The 15,658-nt window shown below is 34.1% G+C and overlaps 1 protein-coding gene across 1 annotated transcript in view; it reads right to left on the bottom strand.

Annotated features, from left to right (window-relative positions):
* The window catches only part of FOP1 (O-acyltransferase (WSD1-like) family protein), a 31,942-nt gene extending 16,981 nt beyond the window's left edge, over nt 1-14,961 (bottom strand). Inside the window, exons 1-2 of the mRNA XM_068633063.2 lie at nt 14,678-14,961; nt 12,113-12,679 (exon numbers count right to left, since the gene is read on the bottom strand). Of these exons, the coding sequence (XP_068489164.2) occupies nt 12,113-12,679; nt 14,678-14,845 (735 nt within the window). The 5' untranslated portion in view covers nt 14,846-14,961. The remainder of the gene's footprint in view (nt 1-12,112; nt 12,680-14,677) is intronic.
* Nucleotides 14,962-15,658: the final 697 nt, after the last annotated feature.

The following is a 15,658-nucleotide window of genomic DNA, read 5'->3' as shown; positions in this document are numbered from 1 at the left end:
GAAACTCATAAGGAAGCTAATTGGTTGGCCCTTTTAAATAAACGGTTGAAAGGTTTAAACAACTCGTTGGAAAATAGAGTCAAGATCTTGGAAGAAGAGTTGAACAATTCAAAAACTCTTTGAAAAACAACCTGTTGTTTTGTCGAAAAAACCGGTTGAAATTTGTCATTACTGCATGCAAATGGGCCACACTATTAGATTCTGCAGAGTAAGAAGGTTTTCTGCTCCCAAAGGTATTTTGAAATGGGTTCCTAAGGAATTTAAGGTTCCTACTAACATCATTGGACCCAAATTTATAAGGGTACCAAATCTTGCTTCTTAATCTTTTCTTATAGGTATCCTTGGCAGCCAAGAATCTTTTTTGGGCTTGAAGAATGACTGCTAAAGGGAAGAATATCAAGAGTAAAGACAATCTTTGTACCTACACTTTTGAATTCTATATGTCTTGAAGGGTTCTTTGAATGTCAAGAGACATCCTTGGCACATGCATAATGTTGATCAAAAGAAACTTCAAAGAGAGTATGTGTGTTTTTATTTCTCAATTTATGTAAGTATTCTTGAATCAAGTGTGATCAAAGCTTTGAAGAATCCAAATCCTAGCGTTTGATGGATGGCTGAACTGGCTTGGAGTTGCTGATGTGTTTTAGAGTAGGATCTGGGGTAGTTTATCTCCGTAATCCACTCTTTGTTGAATCTAAAGTTTAAGTGTTTTCAAATCTTTCAAGTTTAAAGTGTTTTTCAAACTAAGTGAAAAACAACCTGTTGTTTTGTCGAAACAACCGATTCTTTAATACTTAGGTGTTTTTGAAAAAGTTTGAAAACTGTTTTAGATGGTTGACTTGCTGTCAAACCAAAACAACCGATTGATTCACTATTTCAACCGATTGTTTGTTTGAAATCCTAACAGGAATATTTTTGTTAGTTAAGTGAGCTTTAAATGATTTTATAACTGAATACGCTCCTGCTTTAAATGCTTTGACCAAGATTTGAATGATATAAATAGTTTGTTGATGTTTTATAACAAACAACAAGAAAGAAAAACAGATTTGAGTTTTTCAAAGAGCTTTTCAAAGATTTGTGTTTTCACTTTGAGCTTTGGTTATTCAAGAGAGAAGTGGAATAGGATTTCTCTGTATTGATTTGAGTTGATTATGTAACAATGTAATTCGTTCTAAAGAATTGTGTACATTCTGGTGTTGTAAAGCCAAGAAGGGTTGTGTGCTCTTGCGGTTGTCAAGATCAACATTCTTGGTGTGTGTGCTGAGCCAAAGGAAGTATGTTTCTTGAGGGGATCAAGGTCACTTCTTTGGTGGTGTGTGTATGTAATCTGGTTTTGATTACTTAGTGGATTCTCACTGGTTTCTGGGAAACTGGATGTAGCTCTTGGTTTAAGAGTGAACCAATATAAACTGTTTGTGCATCTCTCTCTTCCTTAAACTCTTTAAATTCAGTTGTTGTTATATTTACTGGTATAAACAACCGATTGTTTCTGCGAAACAACCGATTGTTTTTCTATTGCTTTACTGTGTTGAGCTTTGTTTCTTGGCAAACTGAATTCCTAATCTGGTTTCTTGTAAAGAAATTCATTCTAGCTGAAAAAGTTTGTGAAAACCCCCTTTAAACAATTCACCCCCCCTCTAGTTTAAAGCCATACATTCTAACAAGTATGCCTTGTGACCATATGAACATCTCAAAGTCTTCTTTTTGGGTGAATCTATTGGGGTTCTCTGTGCAAAGGTATGAACAAATTGCATACTGCATTTTCATCAATTTAAAAGGTAATTTTTGGTTATGAAAAATGTTCTTTTTGCTGTCACAGTAAAACAATCGATTGTTTTTTCGAAACAACCGATTATTTTTCCTTTGGCACCTTTTTATAATGCTGCCAAGTTTGCTTATGCATGATTAAACCATTCCTCTTTTTCAAATCTTGATTTTGGAAAAATATACATTGAATGTGCCTCAGAATCTGATAATACAAGATTATATCCACTTGTTTTCTTGAAAGCTCTATGTCATGTTCTATTCTTTAAATGTCAACATTGTTTGTACTGCTGGACTACTGTATTATCATTCTGATTTTTGCTTTGTACAACCCTTCTCATTGTCTATTTGTGAGAACAAATAGGGGGAGAAGTCTATGCTTGATTTGGTTGTATAGATAGCTTTAAAACTGTGCATTATGTTGTTGCTATTATGCACTTGAAAGCACTTGAACACTTCACTTTTATCTGGTTTTTCTACTAATGTTGTATATGCAGAAAACCAGTTTGTGTGTGTCTTGTTATCTTGCTGCTATACTTGCTTTGTATATGCATCAATTCTGTGTTGCAGGACCTTTCAAGTACAGATACTATGTTGAAGACTAATCAAAGCGATGCTTCTTATTATGGTTTAAGAGCATACACCTTACTCATATTCTTGAAAAATCAAAACTCATGACCTATGTAAAGAAACTTCAAGAATAAAGAGTCTGATGTGGTGTTGTTGATTACTTATAACTGTGCAGGAGTCTGTCCATGTGGTGTTTGATGAAATCATTCATAGTGATTAGGGTTCTACAAAGGTTTAAGCAGAAGAAGATGAGCAGAGCATCACCTTGGAGAACCTGGAATCCTGTCCAGAAAAACAATCGATTGATTATGCGAAACAACCGATTGAAATTCTGCAACAGGAAGAGCTACCAAAGGAATGGAGAATTCCAAGGGATCTTTCAGTGGAGAACATCACTAGCCAGATCCTGAAGGGTGTTTCTACACGTAGTACTGTATCTAACTACTACGAGCATATGACTTTTGTCTCACAAGTTGAACCTAAGTCAAATGAAGAAGCTCTCAAGGATTATAAATGGGTTGCTGCCATGCACGAGGAACTATATCAATTCACAAGAAATGATGTTTGGTTTCTTGTTCCAAGGTCTGACCAGATGAACATCATTCGATGCAAATGGGTTTTCAGAAACAAGCTGGATGAATCTGGAGTAATTACAAGGAACAAGGCAAGACTTGTGGCTAAAGGTTATAATCAAGAAGAAGGCATAAATTATGGTGAAATCTTTGCTCCAGTTGCAAGATTTTTGGGGTCTATGGTACTTTGATTCTGCTACTATCATAGCTCCGATACACCATAGATTTTGCTGCAATTCTGATATGATATCAAAGATTTGTTGCTGCAATGGTGCTGCTACACACACTGGTTTTCTGGTTTATTATATTGCTGCTATATGCTGGTTTTCAATGTTGGAAAACACTTATGCAAACAGGTTGTTCTATTTTTATCCCTTCTTTCATTCTATTTGTGAAGACAAATAGGGGGAGAATTGTGTGGTTTTATGTGTTGTATTGTTGCTGCTACACTCTGGTGTTATCTGGTTTTATCATGGTTTAAATTTTGTTGTTGTCATGCTCTTATTCACCATAGTTTTGCTGCACACAAGTCTAATTTTGGTATTGGTTTTTATGGTTATTTGATTGGTTTTTCTTCTTAAAGGTTTATGTAGAAAACTGGTTTTGTGTGCCTTGGTATCTTGCTGGTATACTTGCTTTGTATATGCACAAATTCTGTTTTGCAGGACCTTTCAAGTTAAAAAACAACAACACAAACAAACCAGGGATTTGTCTTCATCAAATAGGGGGAGATTGTTGAACAAGATGCTTTGATGTCTTCAAATCCAAGAGGAAAGCTTGAAGACCTTATTGTTGGGTGTGTGTGTTGTCTAGTTGTTTGAAACTTGTTAATTCACTCCTTAAGATGATCCAAGTTCATTTGAATCTTTAACCTTTTGAAAAGATGAGTTTTCTAAAATGCTGTTGCAATTTCAACAGGTTGAAATTTTGAAACAACAGGTTGTTTTACCATAGTAGTTTTTGAAAAGGTTTTGAAAAGCTTGACTTTGCTGTCAAGTCAATTCAATCGATTGTTTTTCTGAAAACCTTAACAAAATTTTGTTAAGTGGTTTTAATATATTTTAAATGATCCTAACTACCTAGACTCCTTTATTAAATGTTTTTGACCACTTGGTTGGTCTATATAAAGGTGGTCTTACGCTCATAATCTTGGAGTAAAAAAAAGAGTTTATCAAAAACATTTTTCCAAGATTTGAAAGAGCTTTGGATCATTCTTAAGTGTGTGGAATAGGCTTGGGTTGTAGTTATGAACTTTAAGCTTTGTAATACCCAGGTGTATTCTATTCCCTTCTTCCTTGATTATTGTATTTATGTATTTGTGTTGCCAATGAGTGTTGTGTGTTCTTGAGGTGTTCAAGATCAACACTCTTGGTGTAGTTTGCCAAAGGTAGTGTGTTTCTTGAGGGGTTCAAGGTCACTACTTTGGTGTGTGGTGTTTGTAATCTGGTTTTGATTGCATAGTGGATTACCCAATGGTTTCTAGGGACTAGATGTAGCTCTTGGTGTAAGAGTGAACCAATATAAATCTGTTTGTGTGATTTTCTCTTTCTCTGATCTTAATATATATGTTTTAAGTTGGTTTTATTAATGGCTGATAAAAACAACCGGTTGAATCGCAAAAAAAACCCAGTTGATTTTCTGGAGATAAACTAAAACAACTTTGTGCATTGCTTTCCTTAGTTTCTTTCTCTGTGATTCTTCATTGACTTTCATTATACCTTCAAAGTTTGAAAAAATCTTTAATAAACATTTCACCTCCCTCTTGTTTAAGGCCACATATTCTAAAAGTGTGAAAGGCAAAGAGGGTGAGGGCTCTTGTGGTTTCTAGAACACCTCTTTGTGGCTTTGAGTGTGTGTAATTTGTGATTGATTACTAGTGGAAATCCAGTGGTTGTTCTGGGGACTGGATGTAGTTCAAAGTTGAGTGAACTAGTATAAATTGGCTGTGTAATCTCTCTCTCTCTCTCTCTCTCTCTCTCTCACTCCTTATAAACTGTTTGATTTGATTTTGTTATTGTTGTTGCCATAAACAACCGGTTAAAACGAAGTTTCAACCGATTGATATTCTGCAAACAGTTTCAATTACCTTGTTTGATTGGCTTCCTTGATTACTTCTTCTGTGATTGTTGTTAAAACTTCATTCTTATCAAATCTTTTCGAAAATCTTTTGACAAACAATTCACTCCCCTCTTGTTTAGGCCATTAATTCTAACAATTGGCATCAAGAGCTAGGTTCCTGAAAAATATTCAAGTTCTGTTTTTTTTTTCTAAAACTACTCTAATGGTTGATAAACTACCTTTTGAGGAAGATGCTTCTATAAACAGACCACCACTGTTTTGTGGTGTGAATTACCAATTTTGGAAAGTTAGGATGAAGATTTTTATGTATTCCACAGATAAAGGTATTTGAGAAGCAATTTAAAATGGTCCTTTTATACCTCAAGTTAAAAAATATGTGTCTTTGTTGATAAGCCTCCATCTAAATGGACTGAGGCTGTTGGCAAGAAAGCAAAGTTTGACTGAATTGCTAAAAATATTATAACCTTTGCTTTGAGTTGTGATGAGTTTTTCAGGGTATCACAATGCATTTCAGCAAAAGAGATGTAGGACATCCTTGAAGTCACACATGAAGGAACTAATGATGTAAAGAGGGCAAGAAAGCATGCTCTCATCCAAGAGTATGAGTTATTCAGAATGCAGAAAGGGGAGACAATCTCTGACGTGCAGAAACGGTTTTCCTACATTGTGAACCACTTAATGAGCCTTGGGAAGAACTTTGACAAAGAGGAGCTGAACATAAAGATCTTGAAGTCTCTTGATAGGTCTTGGCAGCCATGACAACAACTTCTTTGTTTGGTAAGCTAAGGGAGCATGAGCTTGAGATGAATAGGTTGGTTGTCCAAGAAAGTGAGGACAAACACAACAACGGTATTGCACTTAAAGCTGCCAACTAGAAAAGGCAACAAGACTCCAGTGATAATGATGAAGACACTATGAGTTGTTGTCAAGGAAGTTTAGCAAATTCTTGATAAAGAATAAAGGCCAATCTTCAAAGAGGTACAATTATAAAAATATAAATGACTTTAATCCTAACAAATATACTTGTTATGGCTGTGGTGAACAGGGACATATCAAAACTGAATGTCCTAACAATGAGAGCAAAGAAAAGGCTGATTTCAAAGGAGAAAGGAGAGGAAAAACCAAGAAGGCATACATAGCTTAGGATGATAATGAGATATCCTCCTCCAGCTCTTTAGAAAATGAAGAAGCAAATCTATGCTTAAAAGCTTCAGCATCAAGCAGTGTAAACTCATCTTCATCAATCAAAGGTAACAACTACTACCAATTACTTGAAGCTTTCAATGAAACACATGAAGAAGCTAATAGGTTGGCTCTCTTGAACAACCGGTTGAAAGGATTGAACAACTGGCTTGAAAAAAAAATATAAAACACTAGAAGAACAGTTAGAAAAATCTAAAGTCGATTTTGAAAACCTGGATTTGATTTACAAAAATTATGCTTACATGTGTGACTCTAGTTTATGTAAAAACTGTGAATCTCTTGAAAAGAAGGTTCACTGCCTTGTGAAAACTGTGGATAAGCTTAACACTGGAAAATCCAACTTTGAGAATGTTCTTGCATCTCAAAATTGTGTCTTTGGAAAAACAAGCTTAGGATTTTATCCACAGAGTAAAGAGAATGGGATTACAAAACCTTTTTCATCAGTGCCAGAAAATCAACCGATTAAAAGAATGAAACAATCAGTTGTTACATGCTTTTACTGTATGAAGAGAGGTCATTCTGTTAGATTCTGTAGGTTTCGTAAATCTCTTGTTCCTAAAGGTATCTTTAAATGGATTCCAAGAATATTTGATGGTTCTAAAGATAAATCTAACATGAAAGGTCCCAAGTTCTTTAAGGGATTAAATCTTGTGATATGATAAGCTTTCTTTTGCAGATTTTTGCCTCCACGTGAAGGATTTGTAAGATCAAGATCTCATGGATGCAATTAAGCAAGGCAATGCCTTGTTTTGAAATTGTGTACTGCTTCATATGTATACCATAAGTCTTGAAGAATAACTCTTTGTTATTCCTATTCTTGACATTTCTTTTCAAATTCAATTCTATATTTCTCTTAAGGTTATGGATTAATTTGTCTTGTATTCATCCTGTTTCTATACAAAACTATGTGCCTTAACCTGAATCCTTGTATGTTCAATGTATGTTAAAAGAATTTGGATTTTTCAATTTTTTTCACCTGTTGCAGAAATTCAACCGATTGTTTCTTCCAAACAACCGATTGTTTCAACTTTGTTAACACTGGTCAAATATGTTTTTTAATTTAATGTGCCTTGATTTGATTTTCTGTTCAAACCCAGTGACGAGTGTGGTCAACAATGCTTTAATTACAATCTTGAATACAAAATTCTCTCTGCAATAACTGCTCTTCATGGAATATATTCTTCGAAATCTTGGAAATTAAAATTGCTTTTTAAGTTTGGTCAAATCAGCATGTGTTTTCTGTTAGGTCTGTCAGAAACTGCTTTATTGTTTTGATTTGATTCCTTTTTTAGTTTGAATTCTACCCACTAAATGCCAACTTTGACTAACTATTCTGGGTATATATATGTGAGGTTACTTGTTGCACTTAATCACAAGAAATAACCTGTTTTTCTTCTTTTTCTCTCTTCACAAAATCTATTTTGCAGTGTGCTTCATTCTCTTTCTTTATCTAAACCATGGCATAAACACCTCCATCCTCCAAAAGAATGAAGACAAGGGCAGTAAGGAGTGGTGGAAAACTAGAAGGCCGATTTTTAGGAGAATTAGAATTGATAGAAAAGTACCTACATGAAACTAGTAGGAAGATTGTTAACACTCCAAATCTTGTTTCTTTCACCTGGATAAAACAATAGAATCTTACTATGGTGAGGAGTCTTCTAAAGGAGTAAAGGCTGAAGAGATTCCTTGAGCTTTCTGGAAACATCTACCTAGATTTGGTGAAGGTATTCTACACAAACCTTCAATTTAATGGTGACACTCTCAACTCTCATGTGAAGGGGGTGGATATTGTAATCACCAATGATGTGTGGACTGCTATAACTGGGCTAAAGTATTCTTGATTAAGAATAAACAAAGACAATCTTGGAGTGATAGAAGAATTCAACAAAATGCAATTCTACAAGAGTTGTCTCAAGAATCCTCTCTCAAAGGTGAGAAATTTTTTTGTGAGAGGGTTGAAGCTTGGTGAAAGGCTCATTGCCTTCATAGTTTCTTGGATTGTCACACCAAAGGGGAGCAATCATTCTACTCTCTCTGAAGAAGACTTGTTGTTAATCTACTGCATCAAGGACAAAGTAAAACTCAACTGGATTCACATCATCAAAGACCATATGCAAAAGGCTATAAGGTTAAGTGACTTCCACTATCCCTATGCCATTTTGATTTCTAAATTTCTACATTATTTTGAAGTAGATATTGAAGAAGAACTGGCTGAGATTGTAAAGCCTTCAAGTGAGATTAATAGTGGTTCCCTAAGCAAAATGAGGTTTACCAAGATTGGTGGAAGGTGGATAAGCAAGGATGGTGACCAAGCTAACCCAAGTGGGACTCATGATGAAGAAGAGACTGAAGCTGCAGCAAACCTAGAAGAACCTATTGTTGAGACTCATGGATTTGATCTAAGTACTTATCACATGGGAGAAAGGATGACTTAAATGTCTCCTTTTGATAGGCTCATGGTAAACCAAATGGATAGCCTTGCTGAGAACCAAAGAAATCTTCATGAGCTGTGTGAATCAAGGTTTCAGCATATGGATTCAAGGTTCCAGATCTTGGATGAATAGATTGAAGTAGTTCAAAACCAACTCCTTGACCTGCAATATGGAAGCAATAACTTAAGCAAGTTTTAGGCCTTCATTTAAATTTCTGTTTTACTTTTCTGAACACTTTTTTCCTCTTTTATGCTATTTTTTAATCCTTCTATCTCTCTATTTGTGAAGACAAATAGGGGGAGAAGTGAGTTGTGGGTTGTAATGTTCTAATATCTACATCTATTTTTGTTTTGCACTTTTAATTGAACATTGATATAATTGGTTTTTTTAGTACATATTTTAACCGGTTATTCCTGCGAAATAACAGATTGTTTTTCTGTGTTGCACCTATTCATGTTTGACTGGTTTCTCACATTGATTTGGCTAATGTTCCTCACTTTAAATCACCTAGTGAAAACTAGTTTGTTGTGCTTGATTAACTGGAATAAATTATCCTGTATTTCTATGTTTTCCTGTGAATGCAGGTTAAGCAAGATTCTAAACAGAACATTCCAAAAAGCATCCCAAGGATTTGTCTCCATCAAATAGGGGGAGATTGTAGAACATGGAAGCTTTGATGATCCAAATTTGAAGTGAAGGGTTGATGCTTTGCTGATTTTGGTTGGAGCTTAGCTCTAGGGTGTTTAGAATTCTTGTATAGATCATTCTTGTCCTATGCACAAAGCTAAATCAATTTATGTTAAAAGAGAAAAATGTTTTTCTAAGCAAAGAGAAAAACAATCGGTTGAAATCACGATATAATCGATTGTTTTACACTTAGCTTGATTGAAGGTTTTCAAAAAACTGTTTTTGACTTGGTTGACTAACTGTCATAACCAATTCATCCGGTTAAAACGACTTTTCAACCGGTTGATTGTCACATATCATAACAGCTTTTCAAAAACCTGTTAAATCAGTTTTCAGTTGGATTAAAACTGTTTTGGCTCATGATTGACTGCCTGGACGGCTGGTTTTAAGAGCTATAAATATGGTTTCTCTTTGGATTTCAAACACAACAACACATACACAAGAAAGTGAGATTGAAACTGTTTTTGAGAAGAAATTCAAATCAAAGTTTTGCAAGATTGCTAAGTAGATGTGCATTGGTTCAAGATCTAATCTTAGGAGCTCTGTGATTCCAGAATTACCAGATGTAATATGTTCCTTTCTGATTCTTGTAATTCTTGAACATAGGCTTTGATGTCCCCAAATCTGTGAAGATGCTTGGATGCTGTGTTGTTGTTGGTTGGGTTTAGTTTCTAGTGTTTAGATTTTGTGTTATATCACTCTTGAAAAGCTTAGCTTAGCTAGAGCAATCTTGTTTGAATAAGAAAATAAGTTTTTCAAAGCTAAGTGATAAACAACCGATTGATTTCACAGTTTAATCGGTTATTTGACACATAGCATGTTTGAGAGTTTTTCAAACTAACTTTGACTTGGTTGACGACTTACCATTCAACTGATTATTTCGAGATTTCAACCGGTTGATTGTTGTATCTTTAACAGCTTTTCAAAAATCAGTTTAACCTGTTTCTGTTGGCTTTTCAAACTGTTTTTGGGTCGTGATTTCCTGACTATAACGTTCATATCTAAGAGCTATAAAATGTGTTCTCCCTCATCCTTTGAAATAGATGAATGATTGAGAAAGATTCAAAATCTAATTTGAGAGGGAGTTTTAAAAGAATTTTTGCAAGTGTTCAAGAAGTGATTCTAGGAGCCCTGTGATTTCTTGAAGTCAGGTATAATCTGCTCTTACTTAGTTTCTTGTATTTGAATTCTAATATTGTAAAACTGTTGTAAAATCCTGTAAAGTCAGTGTGATTCTGGCTTGAGGTGTGTGTTGTGTGCAAGGAGGGTGAGTAGGCTTTGTGGGATTCCAAGTCACCTCTTTGTGGTTGTGTAAGTTGTAATCTGTGATTGGTTACATAGTGAAATACTTAGTGGTTTGACTGAGGACTGGATGTAGCTCTGGGATTGAGTGAACCAGTATAAACCTTGTATGTAATCTCTCTATCTCTATCTCTTTAATAACTATTTGATATTTGCTCTGCTGTCATAAACAACCGGTTATCTCTGTATTTTAACCGGTTGATATTCTTGCTTTGCAAATTGTTATACTTGCTTTTATCTCTGTGCTAAAAACAACTGGTTATATCGAAATATTAATCGATTGTTTTTCTGTCATTTGTTTTATCTACTCTTTTCTGTTGGTTGTTCTGATCTTTCTTTTTGTAATTCATTAAAGGTTCATTCTTAATCAATCCTTTTCGAAAATCTTTCACTAAACAATTCACCCCCGCCCTATAATTCTAAAAACAGTGAGATGAAGTTTTTCGGACATTATAAAACACAGTGTTGGGAAGAGCAAACAATAATGCTTTTCAGCCGTAGATAAAGGCCACGTGTGCGCTCATGATGGAGTGTGGTGAGATGTCCACTCAGAAATGCTTCGTGCGTCGCGCCACCGCGCCACTACTCACAAGACACGTAAGCCACCAAGGGCAAGCAAATAACCTCTTCGCTGAAGCAAGCTCAGCTCGAGCCTAGGGTCTTGTGTACTGGACCAGAGAACTCAGAGCTCAGCGCTCGAAGGTTGAAAATCAACATTTGTTGTAGGCAGGTCAGCTTGACTCTTGGGTCAAGCTGGTGGACCATGTGATTGGGCCCCAGATGTATGTGATACTTCATTTCTCATATAAACCCTTATGCATAAGGCCTAGGCGGCTAAGCGAGGGGTAATTTTGGACCTTGGGGTGTACTTAGTACGTAGGAGGTCTAGCTTAAGTAAATGTTTCCTTTTAAAACCTAAGCCCATGTGTGCTATGGCACAAAGAGGTTAGGTTGCATGTGTTCAAAATGCAACCTATGAGAGTGTGTCCAGAGAGGAAAAGTTTTGTTCGGTTGCGGCACTATGAGAGTGTGCCCTTGGGCAGAATATTTTCTCATTGAGTATGCTCTCAGTTGAGATTATATTCTCGTGATAGAAAACTGTTACAAGAGGTAGGCTATAAAAGAGACTTGAGATCCCAAGTTAAAGATACGTTGTTTCTAATACTGAACTAGTTACTTCTTGTTTCTTGTAAAGCCCTGTACTGGACTTGATTGTTGGAGGGCAATCAACTGGCAGGACCCCCTCTGTTTCAGCGGAGCCGTGTTCCAACGTAGAAAAGGGATGAGCAGGTTCCAACAGAAACAGATGGAGCTAGAGCTTGTCATCACAGTCAACCGGCAAGAACAGTCAAACTAGCATCTTTTTTTTAAAATTTTCCACGTTTTAGTTATTAGTTAAATGTGTAACACTGTACTAGCATAACTCTTTAAAGTGATATTTCAGAAAAATAGTTCATAGTTTGAATGAAAGAGATGATGAAAAGGGAAGAGAAAATAAATTACCGTTTGCATTTTATTCTTGACTAGCTTGATATCATCCATACTAACCGTGTGATTCACAAAGCGCTTGATGTTTAAGCCAACTCCAGGAGCACCTTTAAGAGGAGTTGGGGTGTCTCTGATGAAGAAGATGGTGAGAAGAGAGAGTAGCATATCGACGAGAGTGTGCCAAATGAGAAGTAGTCCCCACCAAATAGCGAAGAAGCATGAGAATTGACTGGAAGAATGGTGCGAGGAGTCTCTGTTTTGAGTTGGCACCGTTGGCAGTGCATGAGGGTCAGAGGTTTTGCGAGTGACAGCAAGGAGGAGTGATATGAGAGAGGCACCATCACCCAGGGAATGATGGATCCGAAATATAGCAACAGCTTCTGCATTTGAGGTTTTGATGTTCAGGAGGTGCACTTCCCACAGTGGCTTCGACTGGTCCAGTGAGGTTTTGGTGAAATGGGAGATGTAATCTTCAACAAATCTATCTGGATCTTCTATGTTAGAATCTATTTCAGGAACTATGATGTGCTTCTCCAAGTCAACTCTTGTTGGGATCCATTTTATTTTCCCTCCCTCCTTAGCCTGATCAACATACACAACAATAACTATTTATTCTTTCACTCCAATTTACTTCAAATATAACTATTTTACTTCCTTTATTTTTTTTATTTTATATAAAAAATAAAATAACATAAAAAAATTTAAAAATTAATATTCTACAGTTTTATGATACATATATTATTTAATATATATCGAAATATACTGTTCAAGTTTGAGTCTCTATTTAATTAGCTCAACTTAACTTAGTTTTTTCTTATAAAAGACATGCAAACATGTTGAAGAATTTTTTTAACTTTTAAATGAAATTTACTCACAGTTTGTGGTGCACTTTAGTTCTTTTGTTTTTTTTTTCTTGTTAAAAATACATTTAAACCAAACATGAAAATTATATAAGTTGTGGTGCGTGAAACGTTTGTAGAGACACGCACTAGCAAGTTTGTCTTTTTACCATCACATCGTCTAATCAATCATGAATTTGACAATTTAAATTACATTTAATGAAATGAAAACATTCTCCGTGAGAGTCTTGGAGAAGCTTTTAAATAGATCAACTTACTGTTGATCACTTTTGACAAGCTTAGACATAATTATAAGTAAAATGATATCTCACTTTTATATGTTTAGCCTTAGAATGTTAGATATACAATTTTGGGGCTGTAAAGTTCTATTGGGAGTTAGAAGCCTTTGTTTGGTTTTTTTCTTAGTCACAAAAGGTTTTAGCTTTGTGATTTTTTTTTATACGGGTTAGATATCCTAAAGTATTCCTGTTTAATTTAATTTATTAATAGTTGATAAAAAAAACAAAGGTATATTATTTTGGATACTAGATTAATCCTTTAACTAGTACATTATCCATGGAAGTTGAGAGCAACAACTTGTAAATGGCATGTACTGTGCTTTCATTGTAGACAAATTTATGTCATTTAGCTTCTTACTTGACAATGAGATCATACAAAGTACAATGAATTGATATTCTCCACTTGTGTTTTTCTATCAACTTAATCTCTAGGATAGCTCGCACCATATAAAATTCTTCTAATATGAAACTTGTAATTTTTTTTATAACACAAACAAAGATTATATGACCCTAATCCTTTTCACAGTCTTCAAGTGAAACTCTTTAGATCTATGTGAAATCTTGCACACAAACAAAAACTATATTATTTAATAAAAAAAATTACATCCACCTCAATTATAAAAAGAAAAAGAAATTGCATTACTAAATGATTTTATTGATAGATGATTTTAAAATTTTGGAAACAAAATAAGAAAATGTTTATTTTAAGAATAAACTATAAAAGTAATGTAAAATATTGGAGACACAAACAACAGCACTCTTCTTTAGAAAAAAAAAAAAAGAAGAAGATAGCAATCACTAAAAGAAAATCATGAAATAAAAACTAATTTTATAGAAAAAAAATAATTAGTTGCTATAGTGACTAAATTAGAGACCATGTTAGAAACTAAAATAACTTTTGGTTTTTTAAATTAGTTTTTATTATTGTTAAATGATTTCTAAATTGGTATCTAATTAGCTACCAAGGCTTTTGCTACCAAATTTAGAATCTAAATAATTGGTAGTTAAAATCTTGGTAGCTAATTAGATACCAATTTAAAAACTATTTAACAATAATAGAAACTAATTTAGAAACCAAATTTTTTTAAAATATCTAACATGGTCTCTAATTTAGTCACTATAGCAACTAATTATTTTTTGTTTCTAAAATTGATTTTTATTTCATGATTTTATTGTAGTAAATAAAATGGATAAAATTTTTTATTATCATCCAATAAGCAACAGAATATAAAAATTATTTATTTAAACTAAAGTAAATTATAAATAGAAATTTAAGATATCTCATGGCACTACAAGTATAGCTCAAGTAAAATTTACTGAAACAGTCGTAAATCTAGATTTTGCAGAAAACTTTTGTTGTAGAAGCAAAAATCTAGAATTTATATGAATCAATGTTTTGAACAAAATGTTAGGAGAGGGTAGAGTGATAAGTAATTACTAACCAGCTTGCTGGTGAATCTTGAATGCTTGAGCAATGTTTGAGATAAACCTTCTCTAATAACCTGAGGATCGATCCTTGTCTTCAAACCTATGGTGGCAATCACGTAACAGTTCATAGATGGTTCAAGAAGCATTTTCCCTGCTGGACTCAGCTCTTCACCTGATGCCATATTTTTCTTTCTGCACCAAAATGTCTACAATATGGAAAGTGTGTTTGTGCTGCTCTCACAAACCTTAAGACCATTGCGATTGCCGAACAGGGTAAGCTACTACATATAAATGTAATCAAAATACCTAAATTAGTAAATTTTACATATGTTTATTTCAAACTAGTGGCAGTGTTTTGAACAACTTTTGCATTATTTTTTTCATAAGCTAAATTAAAATTTGTGAAAGTATCCTTTGTAAGTTTTATTTATACCGGTTTTTTAATACTTAATTAAACATATTTAATAAAAAAAGAATCGATTAGAAAACAAAAAATTATCTAATTTTTCAATAAATTATACTAATATATTGAATAAAAAAATAATTGCAATATGAGTGATATTCTAACTTTTCTATAACAAACAAATAGTTCTAATAAATAGAAAATTTTATAAAATATAAAATATAAAATATCAGATACCTTTGGATATGCTTTAATTTTGCATGTTGTTGATCACAACCATGCGTGTGAAAAAGTAAGCTAATATATGTGACAACACATACGTATTAAAGATGGGGTTTTCAAGTTTCAAAGTGAGTGGTTGCGATTTCATAAAGGAGAGGGTTGGGTGAAGAAGTTAAAGGTGAGAAAGAAGCGCTTACAAGTTACAATTAATTTAAACCCGTAATTGTACAGTTTATGGAGTACTTTATGAAGTACAAACTTTGGAGGGGAGAGTAAGTTCAAGATTCGTTCTCATTTTGCCTTTCTCACTTTTCTTCCGTTAACTCATTTTCTCGATCATTTGTGTTTTTTGGAAATATCTTCTGGTCTC

Source organism: Phaseolus vulgaris, chromosome 8 (assembly GCF_051622355.1).
Source record: "Phaseolus vulgaris cultivar YP4 chromosome 8, ASM5162235v1, whole genome shotgun sequence".
Taxonomy (NCBI): domain Eukaryota; kingdom Viridiplantae; phylum Streptophyta; class Magnoliopsida; order Fabales; family Fabaceae; genus Phaseolus; species Phaseolus vulgaris.
Note: the sequence above shows the minus strand (reverse complement) of the source record. Positions and strands in the feature narration are given on the sequence as shown.